The sequence below is a fragment of the Pristiophorus japonicus genome, chromosome 1, assembly GCF_044704955.1.
Source record: "Pristiophorus japonicus isolate sPriJap1 chromosome 1, sPriJap1.hap1, whole genome shotgun sequence".
Lineage (NCBI taxonomy): Eukaryota > Metazoa > Chordata > Chondrichthyes > Pristiophoridae > Pristiophorus > Pristiophorus japonicus.
The window spans coordinates 523,695,225-523,721,348 of record NC_091977.1 but is presented as its reverse complement, the minus strand read 5'-3'; the positions used below and the strand labels follow the sequence as shown (position 1 = coordinate 523,721,348).

Genomic DNA, 26,124 nt, shown 5'->3' with positions numbered 1-26,124 from the left:
CTCCAACAACTGTCTGTCCCACCTGCAACAGAGACTGTAATTCCCGTATTGGACTGTTCAGCCACCAAAGAACTCACTTTGGGAGTGGAAGCAAGTCTTTCTCGATTCCGAGGGCTGCCTATGATGATGATTGGGGATAACTCCAAACTTTTAACTTGACAAGCTGCCATGGTTCTGTATAAGTTGAGCTCAACTTCACTGGGCTTCTGAACTTAGTTGACTTTTTTTCCTGCTGGTACTGTATAGCGCCCCCTATCGCTCACTGCCTGTGCAACATCGCTTACAACATTGCCGACTCCAGTGAACACGTGGAGCCAGTCAATCAAGGAACGAGACGGGCGGGTCTCGGCGCGGTGCATTGTGGGAAGTGTAGTCCTCCGGCCGCGGCCTGCCGCCAGAGTGCGGCCGGCCAAGCACTACACGACCCAGAGTTCCGCGCGGTCACGCGGCCCCACGCACGCGCGGTGGGTGGCGGGGCAGCCGCCATCTGCCTTTGCCGAGCGGAGCGTGGAGTCGGACAGAAGCGGCCGTGGGGGGAGGAGAGAGAGAGGACACAAATAAACCTCCTCTCCGGAAGGTGATGTGGGTTTGAATTACGGGTAGCAGAGGAGAAGGGTGGAATGTGAAAAAGAGAAGGCAAGGCGGGGGTGGCGTGCGTAACTCCCTCCCGGAGGGCGGCCGGGGCCCGAGTTAGGTGGCGATTGGAGCAGCGGCCGGAGGGCCCGGCCACAGTGGCTATGGCACTGCATCAGCAACTCAGAGGCCTTGCACTGCCCAGAAATATGGGTTCAAATCCCATCATGGCAAATCCCTGAAGGAATTTAAATTGTTAATTCAATTCATTTTGAATTTTTTGTTTTAAAAAGCTACGGTGACTAACACACAAAATAGGTGCAGGAGTAGGCCATTCGGCCCTTTGAGCCTGCACCACCATTCAATAGGATCATGGCTGATCATTCACCTCAGTACCCCTTTCCTGCTTTCTCTCCATACCCCTTGATCCCTTTAGCTGTAAGGGCCATATCTAACTCCCTCTTGAATATATCCAGTGAACCGGCATCAACAACTCTCTGTGCTAGGGAATTCCACAGGTTAACAATTCTGAGTGAAGGAGTTTCTCCTAAAAAGTAAACTCCACGTCAAATTGTCGGTCTGGAGCGGGGCATTGGTTAAAGTACCTGTAGGGTGGAAGACCCAAGTTCCTAGGTACAGGGTCATGTGTAAGTGGAAAGGATTGGGTTTAGTAATACAAAATGGAAAGTCAAACATATTCTATTGAAAGCAAAAGGATAGTGTTAGGAATGTGAAATGACTGAAATGGATGCAAATAGTAGCCAAGGACTGAGAAAAGTTTCTCTAACACTTCCCTGTTTTCCTTCTAGTTCTTCACCAGAAATTGTTAGTCTGGAAACTTAAAAATGCATAGGTACTTCTTTCATGTCCCTTTAGGGAAGAAAATCTGCCATACTAACAGACACAGGTTTTTGAACGATAAGGGGTTATGGGGAGCGGGCAGAGAAGTGGAGCTGAGACCATGATCAGATCAGCCATGATATTGAATGGCGGAGCAGGCTTGAAGAGCCAAATAGCCTACTCCTGCTCCTATTTCTTTTGTTAATTGGTCTGGCCAATATGTGACACCAGACCCACATCAATGTGGTTGACTCTTAACTGTCCCTCTTTAATGGCTCAGCAAGTCACTCAGTTGTCAAGAAGGCAGCTCACCTTTTAAGAACATAAGAAATAGGAGTAGGCCATAAGGCCCCTCGAGCCTGCTCTGCCATGCAATAAGATCATGGACTCTGCTCCACTTCCCTGCCTGCTCCCCATAACCCCTTATCCCCTTATCGTTTAAGAAACTATTATTATTAGGCAATTAGAGATGGGCAATAAATGCCAGTGATGCCGATATACTGTGAATACATTTTTTTTAAATGTCCTTTAGGGAAGGAAACATGCTGTCTTTACCTGGTGATGCCAAACTCACAGCAATGTGGTTGATTCTTAACTGCCCCCTGTTGTACCAAACTGCTACAAAATTAACTGCAGTTCTTCTCAAGGGCAATTGGTGGGTGATAAATGCTGGCAATGCCCATATCCCTTAAAAAAAATAAAACAATGTCTACAATGCCCTTTATAACCCAACAGGTATGGAGCAGGGCATTGATTAAAGTATCTGTAGGGTGGAAGACCCAAGACCCAATATTTTTTTAAGGGATGTGGGCATCACCAGCATTTATCATCCACCAATTGCCCTGGAGAAGAACTGCAGTTAATTTTGTTGCAGTTTGGTACAACAGAGGGCAGTTAAGAATCAACCACATTGCTGTGAGTCTGGCATCACCTATAGGCCTGACTGGGTAAGGACAGCATGTTTCCTTCCCTAAAGGACATTTTAAAAAAAATGTATTCACAGGATATCGGCATCACTGACATTTATTGCCCATCTCTAATTGCCTAATAATAATACAGGGTCTCGTGTAAGTGGAAAGGATTGGGTTTAGTAATACAAAATGGAAAGTCAAACATATATTCTATTGAAAGCAAAAGGATAGTGTTAGAACATAACATAAGAATTAGGAACATAGGCCATCTAGCCCCTCGAGCCTGCTCCGCCATTCAGCAAGATCATGGCTGATCTGGCCGTGGACTCAGCTCCACTTACCAGCCTGCTCCCCATAACCCTTAATTCTCTTATTGGTTAAAAATCTATCTGTCTGTGATTTGAATACATTCAATGAGCTAGCCTCAACTGCTTCCTTAGGCAGAGAATTTCACAGATTCACAACCCTCTGGGAGAAGAAATTCCTTCTCAACTCGGTTTTAAATTGGCTCCCCCGTATTTTGAGGCTGTGCCCCCTAGTTCTAGTCTCCCCGACCAGTGGAAACAACCTCTCTGCCTCTATCTTGTCTATCCCTTTCATTATTATAAATGTTTCTATAAGATCACCCCTCATCCTTCTGAACTCCAACGAGTAAAGACCCAGTCTACTCAATCTATCATCATAAGGTAACCCCCTCATCTCCGGAATAAGCCTAATGAACCGTCTCTGTACCCTCTCCAAAGCTAGTATATCCTTCCTTAAGTAAGGTGACCAAAACTGCACGCAGTACTCCAGGTGCGGCCTCACCAATACCCTATACAGTTGCAGCAGGACCTCCCTGCTTTTGTACTCCATCCCTCTCGCAATGAAGGCCAACATTCCATTCGCCTTCCTGATTACCTGCTGCACCTGCAAACTAATGTGAAATGGATGCAAATAGAAGCCAAGGACTGAGAAAAGTTTCTCTAACACTTCCGTGTTTTCCTTCCAGTTCTTCACCAGAAATTGTTAGACTGGAAACGTAAAAATGCAGAGGTACTTCTTTCAGGCAGTCCTCTGGCACTCGAAACGGGCTTGCCATGCCCGACCATGTATCACTCACATATTTCCAGCTACGTGTGGGAAAATGCCTCGTACTATCCCACACCACGGGCAACCCCTGCACACGTCACGTCCAGTCATTGCCGCAGAACAGAGAAGGCCGAATCTGCAGGAAGAACCGTTATCCACACAGCACAAGGGCGTTGACCAAAGCAAATCACAGGAGCCCAAGACTTTGCCAGGGAGCGACCCACAGCAAGATAACGTGTCGGACTCGGTTCAGGAAACATACTTTTCCGATGCAAAACTGACTCCGGAGGCAGCCGCTGTGGAAACTGATCCCCTCCAGGACCATTCAATTGGGCTCTTTCAGCGGTTCAAAAAGACACTCAAACAGTATGGGAAAGTCATGGTCCCAGTGCATCTGTTCACGTCCAGTATATGGTTTGGGACATTTTACTATGCAGCAATCAAGTAAGTAAGTTGCAAGTTATGTTCACCCATGGGTTTTAAGCTTTCAAAAAATCTCTAGGTTGGAAACAGCTATTTATTGGAACCATCCTCCAAAATCTAGTTTTGTAAATTGTTTTTTTCTAAATTGCTCTGAGAATTTTATTAATTTATTGATTGTTAAAGCTAATGGGATTATGAGTTTATAATCTGCCTGACCCAGAATCGGCGCTGTAAGCACCTCTGCAGTGAGACATAATTAGGAGCTGGAGTAGTCCATACCACCCCTCGAGCCTGCTTTAACATTCAATAAGGTCATGGCTGATCTTCGACCTCAACTCTACTTTCCCGCCCAATCTCCATATCCCTTGATTCTCCTAGAGTTAAAAAATCTATCGATCGCGGCCTTGAATATAGGCAGTGACTCAGCGTCCACAGCCCTTTGGGGTAGAGAATTCAAAGATTCACGACTCTCTGAGTGAAGAAATTTCTCCCCATCTCAGTCTTAAATAGCCGACCTCTAAGTTCTAGACTCTCAAGCCAGGGGAAACAACTTCACGGCATCTACCCTGTCCATCTCCCTCAGAATCTTGTATGTTTCAATGAGATCACGTCTCATTCTTCTAAATTCCAGAGAGTATAGGCCCAATCTACTCGACCTTTCCTCATAGGGCAACTCTCTCGTCCCAGGGATCAGTCTGGTGAACCTTCGTTGTGCCACCTCTAAGCCTCAGATAAGGAGACCAAAACTGTACACAGTACTCCAGGTCACCAAAGTCCTGTACAATTGTAGTAAGACTTCCTTACTCTTCTACTCCAACCCCCTTGCAATAAAGACCAGCATGCCATTTTCTTTCCTACTTGTTTGCTAACTCTGTTTCCTATACAAGGTTATCTAAATTTCTCTGAACATCAACATTTCATGGTTTGTCACCATTTAAAAATATTCTGTTTTTTTATTCTTCTCACTAAAGTGAATAATCTCACATTTCCCCACATTATACTCCATCTGCCACCTTACTGCCCGCTCACTTAACCTGACCATATCCCTTTGCAGGCTCTGTCCTCCTCGCAGCTTACTTTCGCACCTAGTTTTGTATCGTCCGTAAACTTGGATACATTACACTAGGTCCTCTCATCTAAGTCATTCATATATATATATTATATAAATGTAAATAGTTGAGGCCCAAGCACTGATCCTTGTGATACCCCACTAGTCACACCCTGCCAAAAGAAAATTACTCGTTTATTCTTACCGTTAACCAATCCTCAATTCATGCTAATATTACCCCCAACCTCTTATGTGGCACCTTATAAAATGGCTCTTGAAAATCCAAATACAGGTGCAGCGTCCCAAATCCAGAACCCTCAGGACCGAGGCCTTTCCGGATTCCACGTTTTTCCGGACTTTGAATCGTCTTTCTGATGTCACGAATCTGGAAACACCTGAGCCCAGGTTGAAGTACTTCCAGATTTCGTAACGTCAGAAATGGGGTGGGGTTAGGGTTAGAGTGGCTCACTGAGGAGCTGTTCAGACCACCAGCCCCGTTGATGAGGTCGTCGGGCGGGGCCCCGCCGCGGGGGAGGGGCTGGTTGGGCGGGGTCCCATTGCTGAGGAGGGGCTGGTCGGGTGGGGGCCTGCCGAGGAGGGGGAGGGCTGGTTGGGCGGGGCTCTGCCACGGGGGAGGGGCTGATTGGGTCGGGCTCTGCCGCGGGGGAGGGGCTGGTTGGGCGGGGTCCCATCGCTGAGGAGGGGCTGGTCGGGTGGGGGCCTGCCGAGGAGGGGGAGAGCTGGTTGGGCGGGGCTCTGCCACGGGGGTGGGGCTGATTGGGTGGGGCTCTGCCGCAGGAGAGGGGCTGGCCACATGGGGGCCTGCCGAGGGGGGGGGGGGGGTTGGCCGCGTAGGGGCCCGCTGAGGAGGGGGGAGGCTGGCCGCGTGGGGGCTCCGCACGCGGGGGAGGGGCTGGTCGGGTGGGGTCCCACCGAGGGGGGTGGCTGGCTGCGTGGGGGCCCGTCGAGGAGGGGGGGCTGGCCACGTAGGGGCCCGCTGCAGTGGAGCTATTTGGGTGGGCCGGCGAGGAGGCTCCAAGGTAAGAGCGAGGCCCGAGGTCGGGCGGCGGTGGCGGGACCAGATTCCGGAACATTTTACAGATTCCAGGCGACCCTTCCACCAGTCAGTCCGGATTCCAGAACTCCGGACTTTGGACGCTGCACCTGTACACTGCTTATATCCACTGGTTTCCCCTTGTCTACCCTGCTATTTATAATCTCAAAAATCTCTTTAACAGATTTGTCAAACACAATTTCCCTTTCATAAATCTGTGTTGACTCTGCCTAATCAGGTTATTCCATATCATCATAACTCGCTGTGTTTTAAAAAAAAATCTCCATGTCACCTCTGGATCTTTTGCCAATCACCTTAAATCTGTGTCCTCTGGTTACCCACCCTGTTGCCACTGGAAACCGTTTCTCTTTATTTACTCTTATCAAAACTCCTCATGATTTTGAACACCTCTGTCAAATCTCTTAACCACCTCTGCTCTAAGGAGAACAACCCCAACTTCTCCAGTCTCTCCACATAACTGAAGTTTCTCATCCCTGGTACCATTCCAGTAAATCCCTTCTGCACCCTCTCTAAGGCCTTTGACACCCCTCCGAAAGTGCAGTGCCCAGAATTGAGGCCTAACCTGTGTTTTATTAAAGTTTAGCATAACCTCCTTGCTTTTGTACTCTATGCCTCTATTTATAAAACCAAGTATCCAATATGCTTTTTAACATAGCTTGCCCTGCCACCTTCAAAGAACTGTGTACGTACACCCTCAGGTCTCTCTTCCTGCAGCCCCTTTAAAATTGTACCGTTTAGTTTATATTGTCATAAATAAATTGATCTGGTGAGTTGGCAAATTCTGATCTTTGTTGCTCATGGTGAGGCATGGTGGGAAGTGGGCAGAGAACAAGATCTGGCCTCCTTATGGTTGCGTGTCAGGGGAACAGAACCCAAAATGTCTCTCTTGTACTGTCATTTTCTACACTCCCTGTGTGTTCTTGCCACTTCCCTCACTGGACAGTTTTTGTGCTCTCAGGTCCATCTTAGTTTTATGAGAACAAAGAAAAGAAAGACTTGCATTTATATAGCATCTTTCACGACTTCAGGACGTCCCAAAGCATTTTACAGCCAATGAAGTACTTTTGGAGTGTCGTCACTCTTGTAATGTGGGAAACGTGGCAGCCAATTTGCGCATAGCAAGCTCCCACAAACAGCAATATGAAAATGACCAGATAATCTGTTGATTGAGGGATAACTTTGCCGGGACACCGGAGATAACTCCTCTGCCCCTCTTCAAAATAGTGTCATGGAATCTTTTACATCCACCTGAGAGAGCAGACAGGGCCTCGGCTTGCCGTCGCATCGGAGAGATGGCACCTCCAACAGTACAGCTCTCCCTCAGCACTGCACTAGTGTGTCAGCCTATATTTGTTTGCCCAAGTCCTTGGGAGTGTGACTTTAACCCACAACCTTCTGACTCAGAGGCAAGAGAATCAGAGCCCCGGCTGACAGTTAAAGCATTTAAGAGAAAACTAGCACTCGGTACTTCTGAGACATGTCGGATTAATGGATGGAGAATATCAGGCTGGGAGGGTGTAATTTCTCCGGGCCTCTGGCATGTGTCAGGAGCACACAAGCCAGAAATGTACCTGCTGGAGCATTTAGTGCGTTTTCTCACTGATGGGAGGAGATTTTCAACGCTGCCGAGAGTAATACTGGTGGTCGAGCCGCCCTGTTCTGCCACCCGCCCACATTCAATGGTAATGAAAGACAGGAGGTTTCTATAACAGGCAGGCGATCCGCAACACCTGCTTTATACCCGGACAGCAAGTTGAAAATCTGCCGCTTATTCTTCAATAAACACAAATGACTTCAATAGTCAGTAAATTCGGTTAGTCAAGATTTATGTATTTAAAAAATGGTTGAGATTTTTTAAAACTGAATTTTTGACACATATGGAGGTGGCTTTAAAATCAAAACTCTTAATCTTCAAACCACATTTGCTCTACTTACAACTGTCTATCTGTAAGATGTTCATGGTAGAAAACATAATTTGTCAGTACATTTGAACATCGCTTGCCCAAAAATACAAGCCGGAAATTTCCTTGGCGTTGCTGGAGTTGTGTGTTTGTGCTGCAACATCCGTTGGCGTAGCAGGGAGTAACTCCAAGTTACAGACCTCCAGCTCCAATTTGTTTCAATAGTATTTTTGGGAAAAGTGCCCAACTCCAATCCTCAGCAGATGAGGAGACGCACGCCCTCTGCCTTGCAACTTGTCCCTTCGCACAGATTCTGTAAGCTCTAGCTGGTTAGAACGTGGAGGTCAAAACATCCAGTCCACGCTCAGGCTTTCGAGACAAGCTGTACGCTCTTGGCAGTAAAAGCTTTTAAGGCATAAATGGGCGATTTAAAATGTAATCACATGACTTTCTTGACATTTTTATTTTGTTTAAAATCTTACTTTAAAAAAATACATAAATATAAAACAAAAGCCAGACAAAAATGTTGATTAAACATTTTGAATGGTTCAATTGGTTCATGAATTGTGACTTTGAAAGTTGACGCAACAAAATGGGGAAATAATGACCAACAAATTTACAATTCGAAAAGTTGACCATGTGACCAAAGATTATGACCACGTTTGTCTGGCCTATACGTGACTCCAGACCCACAGAACGTAAGAACATAAGAAATATGAGCAGGAGTAGGCCATTAGGCCACTCGAGCCTGCTCTGTCATTCAATAAGATCATGGCTGATCTTCTACCTCAACTTCACTTGCCTGCACTATCCCCATATCCTTTGATTCCCTTAATATCCAAAGGTCTATCAGTCTCTGTCTTGAATATATTCAACGACTGAGTCTCCACAGCCTTCTGGGGTAGAGAATTCCAAAGATTCACCACCCTCTAAGTGAAGAAATTTCTCCTCATGTCCTAATTGGCGACCCCCTTATTCTGAGACTGACCCCTGGTTCAGCCAGAGGAAACATCCTCCCTGAATCTACCCTGTCAAGCCCTGTAAGAATTGTGTCTGTTTCAATGAAATCACCTCTCATTCTTCTAAATTCTAGGGAATATAGACCTAGTCTCCTCAATCTCTCCTCATAGGATAATCCCCCATCCCAGGAATCAGCAATGTGGTTACTCTTAACTGCCCTCTGAAACATAGAAACATAGACATAGAAAATAGGTGCAGGAGTCGGCCATTCGGCCCTTCGAGCCTGCACCGCCATTCAATAAGTTCATGGCTGAACATGCAACTTCAGTACCCCATTCCTGCTTTCTCGCCATACCCCTTGATCCCCCTAGTAGTAAGGACTACATCAAACTCCTTTTTGAATATATTTAGTGAATTGGCCTCAACAACTTTCTGTGGTAGAGAATTCCACAGGTTCACCACTCTCTGGGTGAAGAAGTTTCTCCTCATCTCGGTCCTAAATGGCTTACCCCTTATCCTTAGACTGTGACCCCTGGTTCTGGACTTCCCCAACATTGAGAACATTCTTCCTGCATCTAACCTGTCTAAACGTTTCTATGAGATCCCCTCTCATTCTTCTGAACTCCAGTGAATACAAGCCCAGTTGATCCAGTCTTTCTTGATAGGTCAGCCCCGCTATCCCGGGAATCAGTCTGGTGAACCTTTGCTGCACTCCCTCAATAGCAAAAATGTCCTACCTCAGGTTAGGAGACCAAAACTGTACACAATACTCCAGGTGTGGCCTCACCAAGGCCCTGTACAACTGTAGCAACACCTCCCTGCCCCTGTACTCAAATCCCCTCGCTATGAAGGCCAACATGCCATTTGCTTTCTTAATCGCCTGCTGTACCTGCATGCCAACCTTCAAAGACTGATGTACCATGACACCCAGGTCTCGTTGCACCTCCCCTTTTCCTAATCTGTCACCATTCAGATAATAGTCTGTCTCTCTGTTTTTACCACCAAAGTGGATAACCTCACATTTATTCACATTATATTTCATCTGCCATGCATTTGCCCACTCACCTAACCTATCCAAGTCACTCTGCAGCCTCACAGCATCCTCCTCGCAGCTCACACTGCCACCCAACTTAGTGTCATCCGCAAATTTGGAGATACTACATTTAATCCCCTCGTCTAAATCATTAATGTAGAATGTAAACAGCTGGGGCCTCAGCATAGAACCTTGCGGTACCCCACTAGTCACTGTCTGCCATTCTGAAAAGTACCCATTTATTCCTACTCTTTGCTTCCTGTCTGACAACCAGTTCTCAATCCATGTCAGCACACTACCCCCAATCCCATGTGCTTTAACTTTGCACATTAATCTCTTGTGTGGGACCTTGTCGAAAGCCTTCTGAAAGTCCAAATATACCACATCAACTGGTTCTCCCTTGTCCACTCTACTGGAAACATCCTCAAAAAATTTCAGAAGATTTGTCAAGCATGATTTCCCTTTCACAAATCCATGCTGACTTGGACCTATCATGTCACCTCTTTCCAAATGCGCTGCTATGACATCCTTAATAATTGTTTCCATCATTTTACCCACTACTGATGTCAGGCTGACCGGTCTATAATTCCCTGTTTTCTCTCTCCCTCCTTTTTTAAAAAGTGGGGTTACATTGGCTACCCTCCACTCGATAGGAACTGATCCAGAGTCAATGGAATGTTGGAAAATGACTGTCAATGCATCCGCTATTTCCAAGGCCACCTCCTTAAGTACTCTGGGATGCAGTCCATCAGGCCCTGGGGATTTATCGGCCTTCAATCCCATGAATTTCCCCAACACAATTTCCCGACTAATAAGGATTTCCCTCAGTTCCTCCTTCTTACTAGACCCTCTGACCCCTTTTATATCCGGAAGGTTGTTTGTGTCCTCCTTAGTGAATACCGAACCAAAGTATTGTTCAATTGGTCTGCCATTTCTTTGTTCCCTGTTATGACTTCCCTGATTCTGACTGCAGGGGACCTACGTTTGTCTTCACTAACCTTTTTCTCTTTACATATCTATAGAATGAGTTTTAAATTTCTCCTAGTCCCCCGGTTCACTACTATTTCTGGCCAATTTGTATGCCACTTCCTTGGCTTTAATGCTATCCCTGATTTCCCTTGATAGCCACGGTTGAGCCACCTTCCCTTTTTTATTTTTACGCCAGACAGGAATGTACAATTGTTGTAGTTCATCCATGCGGTCTCTAAATGTCTGCCATTGCCCATCCACAGTCAACCCCTTAAGTATCATTCGCCAATCTATCCTAGCCAATTCACGCCTCACACCTTCAAAGTTACCCTTCTTTAAGTTCTGGACCATGATCTCTGAATTAACTGTTTCATTCTCCATCCGAATGTAGAATTCCACCATATTATGGTCACTCTTCCCCAAGGGGCCTCGCACAACGAGATTGCTAATTAATGCTCTCTCATTACACAACACCCAGTCTAAGGTGGTCTCCCCCCTAGTTGGTTCCTCGACATATTGGTCTAGAAAACCATCCCTTATGCACTCCAGGAAATCCTCCTCCACCGTATTGCTTCCAGTTTGGTTAGCCCACTCTATATGCATATTAAAGTCACCCATGATAACTGCTGCACCTTTATTGCGTGCACCCCTAATTTCCTGTTTGATGCCCTCCCCAACATCACTACTACTGTTTGGAGGTCTGTACACAACTCCCACTAACGTATTTTGTCCTTTGGTGTTCTGCAGCTCTACCCATATAGGGCCCAAGTTTCCACATGATTCACGCCTGATTTTTAGGAGCAACTGGTGGAGAACGGACTATTTTAGAAATCGCAATTCTCCACATTTTTTTTTCTGCAGTTCTAGTTAGGTAGAACAGTTCTAGTTTAGAACAGAATTTTTTCTTCAAAAGGGGCCGTGTCCGGCCACTGACGCCTGATTTGAAAGTTTCCACAGTGAAAATGTACTCCAAACTAAAGTAGAATGGCGCCAGTGAAGATTTTTGTAGAACTGAAAAAACCTGTTCTACACATTAAAAAATCAGGCGCAGGTTACAAATTAGGCGTCCAGAACGAGGTGGGGGGGAAGGGAACTCATTAAATTCGACAATAAATCCTTATTTATATTTCTACAAATATTATACAAATAAATCCAACCTGAATAAACATTTATAAGCCAAGAAAAGATTAAATAAACCATCTTCCTACCTGTGTGAAAGTGCTTCAGCCAGGGAGAATTCTGCAACTGTTCGTGCTGCTGAGCAAGAGAGGGAGGGGGAGGGAGAGGGAGAGAGGGAGGGAGAGGGGGAGGGAAGAGAGGGGGGGGGGAGCGGGTGTCGGGTCTGGGCGGGAGGGGGGGGAGGGAGCAGGTGTCGGGTCGGGGGGGAGGAGGGAGCGGGTCGCGGGGGGGAGCGGGTGTCGGGGCGGGGGTCGAGGGGGGGAGCGGGTCTCGGGTGTCGAGTCGGGTCTGGTCGGCGCGGGGGGGGGGGGGGGGCGAGTGTCTGGTCGGGCGGGGAGCAGGAGCTGGCCGTGGGAGGAGCCTCATTCACGCAGCCCCAGTGAGGCCATTGGGCCAGGGCTAGGGGCTGCGTGCTTCGGGCCCCTCCCACACAGTTCGGCGCCTGGAGCTACTGCACTTGCGTGCCGACTGTAGCGCGCATGTGCAGAGGTCCCGGCACTGTTTTCAGCGCAGGGACCTGGCTCCGCCCCCCCCCCCCACAGCTCGTGCCGGCTGCGCCGAGTGCCACAGGACCTGTAAGTCGGTGGAGAATACCGAGGATTTTTTTAGGCGCCGTTTTAGGCGTGAAAAACGGCGCCCAGCTCGGAGGGGCGCCCGTTTTTTTTCTTGTGGAAACTTGGGCCCATAGATTCCACATCATCCAAGCTAATGTCCTTCCTAACTATTGCATTAATCTCCTCTTTAACCAGCAATGCTACCCCACCTCCTTTTCCTTTTATTCTATCCTTCCTGAATGTTGAATACCCCTGGCTGTTGAGTTCCCAGCACTGCTCATCCTGGAGCCACGTCTCCGTAATCCCAATCACATCATATCCGTTAACATCTATTTGCACAGTTACTTCATCCACCTTATTACGGATACTCCTTGCATTAAGACACAAAGCCTTCAGGCTTGTTTTTTAACACCCTTTGTCCTTTTAGAATTATGATGTAGTGTGAAATGACCTAGCAAGCCACTCGGTTGTCAAGGCAGCAATTTGCCACCTTCTCAAGGGCCATTAGAGACGGGCAATAAATGCTGGCCTTGCCAGTGAAGCCCACATCCAATGAATAAACAAAAATGGAAATATATGCCCTACCCAAGATTTAATAAAATACATAGATATATGCAATCAAACCAAATTGTCATTGAATAAAAATCGTAACTAGCAGTAAAAAATTTAAATTTTTACAAAGTTTTCTTTCCTCCCCTTCCACCGTACCAATCAGTACAACCGATGCTCCACGAATTGTACTCGGAATGGTCCTGCTGGATGGCGAGTACCCTGTATCAATAAAACCAGGCATTTAAGGGCCCAAGTTTCGCGCCGCGCCTAGAACGGCCCAGTCCCGACCTGGACGCCCGTTTTTCGCGCCACAAAAAAAACCTCCGTATTCTCCACCTCCCTGCAGGTCCTCTGGCCCTCGGCGCAGCGCAGCAGGAGCTGTAGGGGGCGGAGCCAGGTCCCTGCGCTGAAAACAGTGCCAGGACCTCTGCACATGCGCGCGCATGTGCAGTAGCTCCAGGCGCCCAAAACTGTGTGGGAGGGGCCCGAAGCACGCAGCCCCTAGCCCTGGCCGAATGGCCTCACTGGGGCTGCGTGAATAAGGCTCCTCCCACACCCAGCTCCTGCTTCCTCCCGACCCGACTCCCGCTTCCCGCCTCCCCCTCCTCCCCCGGACCAGACACCGACCCGACTCCCGCTCCCCCCCACCCCCCGACTCCCGCTCCCCCCTGCCCCCGGACTGGATCCAACCTGACCTCCCTCTCCCCGACCTGACCTCCCTCCCTCCCTCTCCCTCCCTCCCTCCCCCCGAACCGGAGGGCTCCCGGCGCTGCAGTCGGTAAGTAGAAAATGTTTTATTTATTGATTTTTTTAAAAATTATTTCTTATTAATTTTTTTTGATTGATTTATTGGTTGATTTATTGATGTATTTATCATTTATTATTGATGATGGCTCTTTATTTGTAAAACTGAAGTGTTTAATGTTTGTAAACTTCCCTTTAAACCCCCCCACCATTCCCTACGCCTGATTTGTAACCTACGCCTGATTTTCTAAAGTGTAGACAAGGTTTTTTCGAGCGTACAAAGATCTTCACTTACTCCATTCTAAGTTAGTTTGGAGTAAGTTTTTACTGACAAAACTTTGAAAACAGGCGTAAGTGGCCGGACACGCCCCCTTTTGAAAAAAAAATTCTGTTCCAAAGTGAAACTGTTCTAACTGACTAGAACTGGAGCAAACTAAATGACGAGAATTCCGATTTCTAAGATACTCCGTTCTACACCAGTTGCTCCTAAAAATCAGGAGCAAATCATGTGGAAACTTGGGGCCTAAGTGTGGAAGCCTCACTGAATTTATCTAAAAATATTCTGGTCAGTCGACTTCATCTGTATTCACACACAGTCTTAGTGCTTTTAGGGGGGTTGAGGAGGAGGAGAGAGGAGGAGGCATACTTTCATGCATAATGGATAAAACAACTTGGACATTGGACAGAAAGTTGGCCTGATATTGTGAAGCTACAGAAGTGACTGGCCGAGAGCCTATCCGATGTCAAAAGTTCCTAGTTCGTCTCAGGTGGATGTAAAAGATCCCCTGGCACTATTTTGAAGAAGAGCAGGGGAGTTATCCCCACTGTCCTGGCCAATATCTATCACTCAATCAACATCACAAATAAACAGATTATCTGGTCATTATCACATTGCTGTTTGTGGGAGCTTGCTGTGCACTGATTGGCTGTTGCGTTTCCTACATTACAACAGTGACTACACTCCAAAAATGTAATTGGGTGTACAGCGCTTTGGGACGTCCGGTGGTCGTGGAAGGTGCTATAGAAATGCAAGTCTCTTTTTCTTGTATAGGTCGATCAAACCAGTGATTTGAAGCAAAGCTTTGATTTGGAATATTAAAAGTTCTTTGCAATTGTCTCATTGTGCAGCATCCTTCTCCAGTCAGGAAGGGGACATTTACTCCCAAGATTGGAAGCACAGCCAGAAATTGCACTTTGGTCTTCCTTGGTGCCTGCCCCAATTAACATTTTTCATTTTTGTACCGAATGACAGAAATCTACAGTGGCCCATTCGGCCCGTCGGACCTGTGCTGGCCATTTGAAAGAGCTGCCATGCTCAGTCCCACGTCCCTGTATTGTCCGTAACCCTGTAAGTTCCTCGTCCCGAGGTACACGTCCAAATCCCTTTTAAAATTATTTATGGAATTATCTTCCACCACCTTTTAATTCCAGATCTTGACAACTCAGTGAAAAAAATTCTCATCTCCCCTCTAGATATTTTGCCAAATCATTTTAAATCTGTGACCTCTGGTTATTGACCCACTCACCAGGGGGAATAGTTTATCTCTCTCTGCTCTATCAACACCTCTCATCATCTTGAAAACCTCTATTAGTTCACTTCTTAACTTTCTCTGTTCCATGGAGAACAGTCCTAACTTTTCCAACCTCTCCTCATAACTGAAGTCCCTCATCGCTGTTAACAACCTGGGTGACCCTCCTCTGCACCCTTTCTAAGGCCTTTACATCTTTCCTGAAGTTTGGTGTCCAAAAATGTCCAGTTTTGGCTTCCATATTTACGAAAGGATATACTTGCTTTGGAGGCAGTTCAGAGAAGGTTCACTCAGTTGATTCCGGGGATGAGGGGGTTGACCTATGGGGAAAGGTTAAGCAGGTTGGGCCTAAGCAGGTTGGGCCTATACACGTTAGAGTTCAGAAAAATGAGAGGTGATCTTATCGATATATAGGATAATGTCTTGCTACAGCTATAGAGGGTATTGGTGAGGCCACACCTGGAATACTGCGTGCAGTTTTGGTTTCCATATTTATGAAAGGATATACTTGCTTTGGAGGCAGTTCAGAGAAGGTTCGCTAGGTTGATTCCTAAGATGAGGGGGTTGAATTATGAGGAAAGGTTGAGTAGGTCGGGCCTCTACTCATTGGAATTCAGAAGAATGAGAGGTGATCTTATCGAAACGTATAAGATTATGAGGGGGCTTGACAAGGTGGATGCAGAGAGGATGTTTCCACTGATAGGCGAGACTAGAACTAGAAGGCACGATCTTAGAATAAGGGGCTGCCCATTTAAAACTGAGATGAGGAGAAGTTTCTTCTGAGGGTTGTAAATCTGTGGAATTCGCTGTTTCAGAGAGCTGTGGAAGCTGGGACATTGAATAAATTTAAGACAGAAATAGATAGTTTCTTAAACGATAAAAGAGATAAGGGATTATGGGGAACGGGCAGGGAAGTGGAACTGAGTCCATGATCAGATCAGCCATGATCTTATTGAATGGCGGAGCAGGCTCGAGGGGCCGTATGGCCTACTCCTGCTCCTATTTCTTGTGTTCTTATGTTTATACTCCAGCTGAGGCCTAACCAGTGATTTATGAAGTTCTGTGTTGTCTTCTGAGCACTTTTTAAAATATCTAACATTCCTCTTTAATCAAAAGCCCCATTATTAATCTTGTTTGTGCATTATTCCAGTTGACTGAGCTGTCCAATGACATGTTCAGTAACTGCTGCTCATTAAATATTTACAAATAATAGTTTTCATCAACTGAATTGTCCTCTTTTAAAAAATAATAGGTCACGCAGTATTTGGATTGTCAGTGACACACAGCACCAGAATGTGGGCTTATGCCAAATGTTTAGCGCCGGTTGTCGCAATGTAGGTCAGGCATTCCACTGCACAAAATGGGACCAATTAAAGGGATAGCCATCTCTTTCCCCCCCCACCCCCGCCCCAGTGACTCTTGCACAGTTCTGAGCACCCAAATCGGGTATAGATGACCATCCTTGTCATTTGATGTATATTTCCCAGTAACACACAGTTTAAGAGGATTACTTTTTAAAAAAAAAGAAAATTGGAAATAAATTAATTACATTCAAAAATTGCGTTTACGAGTAGCTCTGCAGCCTGTGCGTGGTACTTGCATTGCGGTGATCAGTGAACTGCTGTCATCATCATAGGCAGTCCCTCGAAGCGAGGCTGACTTGCTTCCATGCCAAAAAGGAATGAGCTCACAGGTGTTTCAATGAAGGACCTAATATTCCAGGTCCTGAACTACATCCTGAAGGGTGGAAGATGCCTGTGCGTGAATTTTTTTAATGTGGGGTGGCCGTTGCACACCAGCCACCACACGGGCTTGACAGAGCTAGGTCTTGGTCCAGTGGCAAAGACCTGCTCTGCTGCACGGACCTAGTGCGCACACATATCGCAGTGTGGGTTGGCCCTTGCTGCCCCTGGGCCCTTGTATCTTCTGGGCTCCGAACTCTCCTGGTCCCCAGTGACTTCCTTCTACAAACTCTTGCCGCTTCTTCGCCCCTCCTGCTGTGTCTGCCCGCACTGCAATCAGCGATGGTCTTACAGGCCGGGACCCGCCGATTTCCGGGCTGGGTCTCCAGTGTCTCTACAGTCCATAAGAGTCTCTACTGCTGTATTTATTTAGTAAATGCATTATTGAAAGTAGAATGGAGTTTTCTTTTTTTTTTAAAGACACATTAGATGCTGATAAAAAAAAACGTATTTTTATTTTCAGAGGTGTTAATGTGGTTCCGTTTCTCGAGTTTATAGGAGCACCCAAAACTATAATACAAATTTTGAGTCATTCTCAGAGTGGAAATGCACTGACTGCTTATGCATTGTATAAGGTGAGTAATGTGTTGAATTGTGCAGGGCTATGCATTGCTGGTAACGTATTGATATGCTGTACTACATAGTATTTACAGCACAAACAGGTTATTCCCCCCACCCTTCCTCATCTAACCCCATCAACATAACCTTCGATTCCTTTCTCCATCATGTGTTTGTCTAGATTCCTCTTAAATGTATCTGTGCTATTCACCTCAACCACTCCCTGTGGGAGTGAGTTCCACATTCTCACCACTCTCTGGGTAAAGAAGGTTCTCCTGGATTTATTAATGGCCCCAAGTTCTGATCCTGCCCACAAGTGGAAACATCGTTTCTATGTCTATCCTATCAAACCCTTTCGTAATAAATCTATCGGGTCACCCTTCAGAGAAAAGTGCCCCAGCCTGTCCAATCTTTCCTGATAGGTATAATCTCTCAGTCCTGGTATCATTCTAGTCGCTTTTACATCTTCTCCAGTGCCTCTATATCCATTTTATAATATGGAGACCAGACTGAGTTTATCATTTTTCTAAATCAGGGTACTGTTTGGGTTTTATTTTGTTACAACAACATAACAACTTGTATTTATATAGCGCCTTTAACGTAGTAAAATGATCACAGGAGCGTATCAAAAAGAATTTGTTGTTAGTGTGTGTGATTGGAAAGGATTTTGATCTGTTAAGTGGCTGGGCAGACACATGGTGAATGAAATGTAATACTGATTAAAGTACTTCATTTTGGAAGAAGGGATAAGAAACCAGTGTGTACAAAGGAGATAATCTAGCTTACATTGTGGGACTTTGAGAGATAGTCGAAAGTGACAATACCTTGTTACTTTCAATGTCCAGTGTGGAGAAGCATAACCAGATCGCTGGCGTATGGTGGGGGGAGGAAGGAGCAGTAATGTGCACTTTGGCGCCCTTCACACTGCTGTGCATCAGCTCCCTACATTATGGGATGCTTAAGCCTGTTCGTTGACCCGTGTAAGGCATATTAAGAGTCCGTGTGCCTTTTGTGCACTAGGCTCATTAAGTTCTGTAATAAAAAAAAATGGAAGTAATGCTGTGCACCACAGTGTTCCCAGCACCTGACCAAATCACATCTCCTTTCAATTTTTTATTACAGTATATTGCTGTTTTGTTGATCAGTTTGCCTGTTACTGATTCACTGCCTCCTGTGCTACCTTATTGAAGCCAGGTGAAAGTTACTGGAATCTCGCCGAGAGCTGTTTAGAACTTACCAGATCGGTTCCTGTTTTGCCAGGGAGCAGTAATTGCTGATTTGAGAGGGGCTGTGGGTCTTCCTCTATTTGCAGGTTGAAGAGGAGGATGAAGATAACATTCCCGACCTCTGCATCTGCATCTCGGGCTGCTCGCTGATCTACCATCACTCCTGCAGCCACACCTGAGAAACAAAGTTTTTATTCATTCACAGGATGTGGACATCGCTGGCAGTGTCAGCATTTATTGCCCTTTGATACAACTGAGTGGCTTGCTAGGCCATTTCAGAGGAGCAGTTAAGAGTCTCACATTGCTGTGGGTCTGGAGTCACATATAGGCCAGACCAGGTAAAGACAGCAGATTTCCTCCCCTAAAGGACATTAGTGAACCCGATGAGTTTTTAATGACAATTCCATAGTATCACCGTTACTGATACTAGATTTTTATTCCAGATTGGTTTAATTAAATTTAAATCTCCTAGCTGCTGTGGTGGGATTTGAACTTGTGTCTCCGAATCAAAGCACCAGGCCTCTGGTTCATTCGTCCAGTAACATAACCACTATGCTACCATACCCATTAATACCAGGAACAGCTCTCAGTTGCTGTCAAGGTGACCACAGCCGTGATTGTTCTAAGCCACTGGGTCTTTCCAAGCTACAGGAGGAGATAGCTGTCAAATCTCCCAACTTTGAGTAGAACTTGTATTATGGAGGGGAAAGAAGCCTTGTTTTGCTGGGTCCCACAATTTTTCAACTTTCCCATTGAAACCAGGCAGCAGCAACATCTGGCTGGATTTCCCAAAGTGCTGAGCATTGTTGGTGGCATTCACATGAGTCTATCCCCAATAAACAGAATATATTTCCACTCCAATCCAGTGCAGCTCTCTGTGACCAGTAGTAATTGAGTTGTGCAAGTGCTACTCTGGAGATGGCATGATCAATTTATGGTAATCCATGGTATCATTATTCACCCAAGGTATGCACTGACTGGGAAACCCGTAGACAAGAAATGAAATGCTGTGGATTGCGGCATACTGTGCTACCAGAATCTTGATTGATCGTGCCATCAGCATCCTGAAGCAAATCAGTTAGGATACCGATACTCGGAGTGTAGCCTGGTAGCGGTGTCTAAAATTATTGCAACCTGCTGTATTTTACACAGTTGCCCTGAAAAAGAGCCCTTACTGGAGAGCATACACAAGACTTTAAGGAAGTTATAGTTTTGTGAAATTAATACTCGACCCCCCCCCCCCCCAGTAAAACTCATGGATATCTGATGATACAATCTACACTTAGCAATTCCTGTTTTTGGCTTTTATTATCTCTGGCTAGCAGTGACTTTCATAGAATCATAGAAATTTACAGCACAGAAGGAGGCCATTCAGCCCATCGTGTCCGCGGCAGCCGCCCGAGCTATCCAGCCTGATCCCATTTTCCAGCTCTCGGTCCGTAGCTCTGTAGGTTACGGCACTTCAAGTCCATATCCAAGTACTTTTTAAATGTGGTGAGGGTTTCTGTCTCGACCACCCTTTCAGACAGAGAGTTCCAGACCCCCACCACCCTCTGGGTGAAAAAATTATCCTCAAATCCCCTCTAAACCTTCTACCAATTACTTTAAATCTATGCCCCCTGGTTGTTGACCTTTGCCAAGGGAAATAGGTCTGTCCTATCCACTCTACGCCTCATCATTTTACACACCTCAGCCTCTGTTCTAAAGAAAACAAACCCTAGCCTAACCAATCTTTCCTCGTAGCTAAAATTCTTCAGTCCAGGCAGCATCCTGGTAAATCTCCTCTGTACCCTCTCTAATGTAATCACATCTTTCTTGCAGTGGGGTGACCAGAACTACTCTAGCTGTGGCCTAACTAGTGTTTTATACAGTTCAAGCATAACCTCCCTGCTCTTGTATTTTATGCCTCGGCTAATAAAAGCAAGTATCCCATATACCTTCTTAACTACCTTATCTACCTGGTCTGCTACCTTCAGGAATCTGTGGACCTGCACTCCAATGTCCCTCTATACTTCTCGGTCTCCAAAAATTTATTGTGTATTCCCTTGAGCCATTTCAACCCTTCATCTTTACAGGATCTGACTTTATAAATCTTCTGTAATTTCTACTGTAAATTAATATATATTTTTTTTAACTTTTCTGTTTTGTAGCTTGCCACCCCAGCCAGGTACACGGTCACTTTGGGAGGAACATCCTTTGCAGTTAAGTATCTCCGCTCCTGTGGTTACCTGTCAACGCCACCTCCAATGAGGGAGTATATACAAGATAGAATGGAGGAAACTAGGGAGCGATTTTCAGAAAAAATGGAAGAAACAAAAGAACTGTTTACTGAGAAAATACAAGAAACCAAAGACATGGTCTCCTTCAGGAAGAAAAAAGAATAAATCTGCAGAGGACAAGCTTTAAAAAAAATTAAAATTCCAGCCGTTTTAAATTTGAAAACATCTATCACCTCTTCTGATTTTGAAGTGGAGATAGTGTAGACTTTGTGAAGTAACACTGTAAACGTTTGCTATCTAGAAATTGCCAATGGTTTGTTGCAGTGCAAAGTACTGTTAAAACTCTTTCCCAACAACTAGATAATTTGGGGTGTAACATTTTAATAACACGGGGTGGGAGGGGAACTAACAGTGGAGTTGCCTCTCAACAGATTTCCTATATCCAGTGGTGTAAGGAGAAAAGAAAATATTCTTGTACTGTAGCTTCTAAATAGACTGATTTAACATTAGAATATTCTAAAGTAGTTCAAGACTCTGGTGGTTGTGTACTGTAACACCTTTAAAACAATTTCAGTCACTCAATGTCTGGATTGTCTGCTGAAGAAATTCTACTGTGTGTAATGTGGCGACTTCAAAAAAAATAAAATCCAATCACTTCTAATACGAATCGCACAAAAATAAGTTGTCACATTTCATGGCTTTGGGTGTTAGTTACTTTTGAGTTGCAGCCTGAAACTGGCCAGCAAAGTTCCCTGAACAAAATAATTCAACTCTGACCTCATCAATGTTTACTTTATAAAAGGGACACTTACCCACTTTAACAGAATAATACATGGTGCATTATTACATGGTGTGACACTCCCGTCCTAACTATATTTCAAGGGTACAATTTCTTCTTGTTCATGGAGGGAAGAATCAACTAACAAGGCTGTACCCGATTTGATTATCAATTCTAATTTTGAAAAATCTTTTGACAATTGCAGATTTTATCTTCACTTATGTTCATGTTATATAAATGGAAATATTTTGTACAAATACTTAAACTGAATTTTGGCCTTACCAAATTCAGTCTCGAGTGGCTGCAAAAGGTTTGGTGTAGTTATTATTGAGGATTACTGTCTCTTGTACATAACCAAGCGTTTGAAGAACAAAATAATCTGCCTACTTTGAAATTCAGCCATTGGTTGGTGATGTGTTCCATGCTGGCCTGTAAATTGCTCTTCAAGCGGAGGGAAGCTCGGTAGAGCTGTATCAATTTAACCCAGAATCACTCCTACATCTGCCTACTTGAAACTCCAAAATTTTGAGATTGTATATCCACCGCTGTACATAATCCGTTTAAATTGTATCTTAATATATCAGCTGTAACTTGCCAACATCCATTTCCCGAATATCATAATGAGACTTGAATTGAACTGCAGTGGTTCATTAAGATCATTTAATCTTTATAGTTGATTTAATATGATTTATTCATTAATAAACAAATTAGAAAATTCATCAATTATTTGCTCTTTTTGTTTTACTCCACTACCTTGGGTAATTTTTTAAAAAAGGTTTTCTTGCTCCCGAATGGTGCAGAAAGTATCTGCACTGAGAAACACAGTCCAGGAAGGTACCAGAGGTGATCCCCGTTTTTTGCGGAGGTGGGTGAACTCAGCCAGGAAAACAGCTGGATAAGAACATAAGAAATAGGAGCTGGAGTAGGCCAATTGGCCCCTCGAGCCTGCTCCGTTATTCATCATGTCTAATCTACCTCAACTTCACCTTCCTGCATTATCCCCATATCCCTGAATTCCTTTAATTCCCCAAAAATATATCGACCTCTGTCTTGAATATGCTCCACGACTGAGCATGCACAGCCTTCTGGGGTAGAGAATTCCAAAGATTCACAACCCTCTGAAGAAATTTCTCCTCATCTTAAGTTCTAAATGGCCGACCCCTTATTCTGAGACTGTGACCCCGTGTTCTAGACTCCTCGGCCAGGAAACATTTTCTCAACATTAACCCTGTCAAGCCCTATAAGAATGTTGTATATTTCAATGAGATCACCACTCATTCTTCTAAACTCTAGGGAATATCCGAATACTCTATTCAATCTATCCTCCTAGGGCAAATGTTTCTATGTTTCTAATCCCCTCATTCCAGGAACCAGTCTAGTGAACCTTCTTTGCACTCCCTCTCAGGCACATATGTCTTTCCTTGGGTAAAAAGACCAGAACTGTACACAGTAGTCCAGGTGTAGCCTCACTAACGCCCTGTATAATTGTAGTAAGACTACTCTTGTACTCTAATCCCTTTGTAACAAGAGCTAACATACCATTTGTTTTTTCCATTGCTTACTGTACCTACATGTTAACTTTCTGTGAATCATGTACAAGGACACCCAGGTATCTCTGAATGCAAACATTTCCCAGACTCACCAACAAATATTCTGCATATGCAATTAGCCTCAGCATTTCTGGATTCTGGAGGTAAGTTTGTTCAGAATTTCAGCTACTGTCTTTCTCTAGTGCCTTCTGGTGAGAGTGTCGGTATTGGAAGAGGATAAGATCAGGAATGGATGTGATGCCCTCCACCTCCTGTGATCAAGAAGCCTAATGAGACTCGCTGATGAGCAAGCAGAAATAACCACCAGCAACAGGCAAGGCTGAAGCGATCGCAGCCAGAAGGGCCGAGTGGATGATCCGAGTGGTATGTTGGCCTTCATTGCTAGGGGATTTGAGTATAGGAGCAGGGAGGTCTTACTGCAGTTGTACAGGGCCTTGGTGAGGCCTCACCTGGAATATTGTGTTCAGTTTTTGGTCTCCTAATCTGAGGAAGGACATTCTTGCTATTGAGGGAGTGCAGCGAAGGTTCACCAGACTAATTCCCAGGATGGCTGAACTGACATATGAGGAGAGATTGGATCAACTGGGCCTTTATACACTGGAGTTTAGAAGGATGAGAGGGGGTCTCATAGAAACATACAAGATTCTGACAGGACGGGACAGGTTAGATGCGGGTAGATTGTTCCCGATGTTGGGGAAGTCCAGAACCAGGGGACACAGTCTTAGGATAAGGGGTAGGCCATTTAGGACTGAGATGAGGAGAAACTTCTTCACTCAGAGTTGTTAACCTGTGGAATTCTCTGCCGCAAAGAGTTGTTGATGACAGTTCATTGGATATATTCAAAAAGGAGTTAGATATGGCCCTTACGACTAAGGGGGTCAAGGGGTAAAGAAAGCAGGAAAGGGGTACCGAAGGAATGATCAGCCATGATCTTATTGAATGGTGGTGCAGGCTCGAAGGGCCAAATGACCTACTCCTGCATCTATTTTCTATGTTTCCCCACCGAGGTTCCCTATCACTGATGCCGGTCTTCAGCCAATTGGATTCACTCCATGTGATGCCACAGACAACAACCCGGCTGTAGTGCTGAAGACCTGTATTCCAGAACTAATTGCGCCTCTAGCGAAGCTGTTCCAGTACAGGTACAACTAGCATCCACACAATAAAAAATTGCCCAGGTATGATCTGTCCACAAGCAGCAGGCCAAATCCAACTTGGCCAATTACTGTCCTATCAAACCCCCCTCAATCATAAGCAAAGTGATGGAAGGCGTCATCGACAGTGCAATCAAGCAGCACTTACTTTCCAATACCTGCTCACCGATACTCAGTTTGGATTCCGCCAGGACCACTTGGCTTTAGACCTCATTACAGCCTTAGTCCAAACATGGACAAAGGAGCTGAATTCCAGAGGTGAGGTGAGAGTGACTGCCCTTGACATCAAGGCAGCATTTGACCAAGTGTGGCATCAACTGAAGTCAGGGGATTGTGGGGAAACTCTCCACTGGCTGTAATCATACCTAGCCCAAAGGAAGATGAATGTGGTTGTTGGAGGCCAATCAATTCAGCTCCAGGAGTTCCTCAGGGCAGTGTCCTCAGCCCAACTATCTTCAGGTGCTCCATCAATGACCTTCCCTCCATCATAAGGTCAGAAGTGCAGCAGTTACCTAATGATTGTATAGTGTTCAGCTTCATTTGCTTTTCCCCAGATAATGAAGCAATCTGTACCTGCATACAGCAAGATCTAGACAATACCCAGGCTTGGGCAGATAAATGACAAGTAACATTCCCGTCACATAAGTGGCAATGACCATCAGCAACAAGAGAGAATCTAACCATCTCCCCTGCCACTATGAACATCCTGCGGGTCACAATAAACCAAAAGCTCAACTGGACAAGCTGCATAAATGTGGCTACTAGATTAGGTCAGAGGCTGGAAATTCTGCAGCAAATGGCTCACCTCCTGACTCTCCAAAGCTTTTCCACCATCTACAGGGTACACATCGCACCAACGTCAGTGTTCTCAATCAGGCCAACATCCCCAGCATCAAAGCACTGACCACACTCGACCAGCTCCATTGGGGGGGTCACATTGTCCGCATGCCCGACACGAGACTCTCTAAGCAAGCGCTCTACTCGGAACTCCTACACGGCAAGCGTGCCCCAGGGGGGTAGAGGAAACGTTTCAAGGACACCCTCAAAGCCTCCTTGATAAAGTGCAACATGCCCAACGGTGCCTGGGAATACCTGGCCTAAGACCACCCAAAATGGAGGAAGAGCATCCGGGATGGTGCTTAGCACCTCGAGTCACGTCGCCGAGAGCATACAAAAATAAAGCACAGACAGCGGAAGGAGCATGCGGCAAACCAGACTCCCCACCCACCTTTTCCTTCAACTATTGTCTGCCCCCGTGACAGAGACTGTGATTCCCGTACTGGACGGTACAGCCACCTGAGAACTCACTTTTAGAGTAGAAACAAGTCTTCCTCGATTTCGAGGGCCTGCCTATGATGATGATGATGGAATACTCTCCATTTGCCTGGATGCGTGCAGCTCCAAGAACACTCAGAAGTTCAACACCATCTAGGACGAAGCAGCCCACTTGATTGCCACCCATCCATCACCTTAAACATCCACTCCCTCCACCACAGGTCCACCTTGGTGGCAGTGTGTATTATCTTTTTTGTGGT

At 45.6% G+C, this 26,124-nt stretch overlaps 1 protein-coding gene across 1 annotated transcript; it reads left to right on the top strand.

Annotated features, from left to right (window-relative positions):
* Window positions 1-466: 466 nt before the first annotated feature.
* fam210aa (family with sequence similarity 210 member Aa) lies at window positions 467-21,788 on the top strand. Its single transcript, XM_070896543.1, has 4 exons — window positions 467-577; window positions 3,316-3,839; window positions 17,568-17,679; window positions 21,039-21,788. The coding sequence occupies exons 2-4, from the start codon at window positions 3,352-3,354 to the stop codon at window positions 21,270-21,272; spliced, it is 834 nt and encodes a 277-aa protein (XP_070752644.1). The 5' UTR covers window positions 467-577; window positions 3,316-3,351; the 3' UTR covers window positions 21,273-21,788.
* Window positions 21,789-26,124: the final 4,336 nt, after the last annotated feature.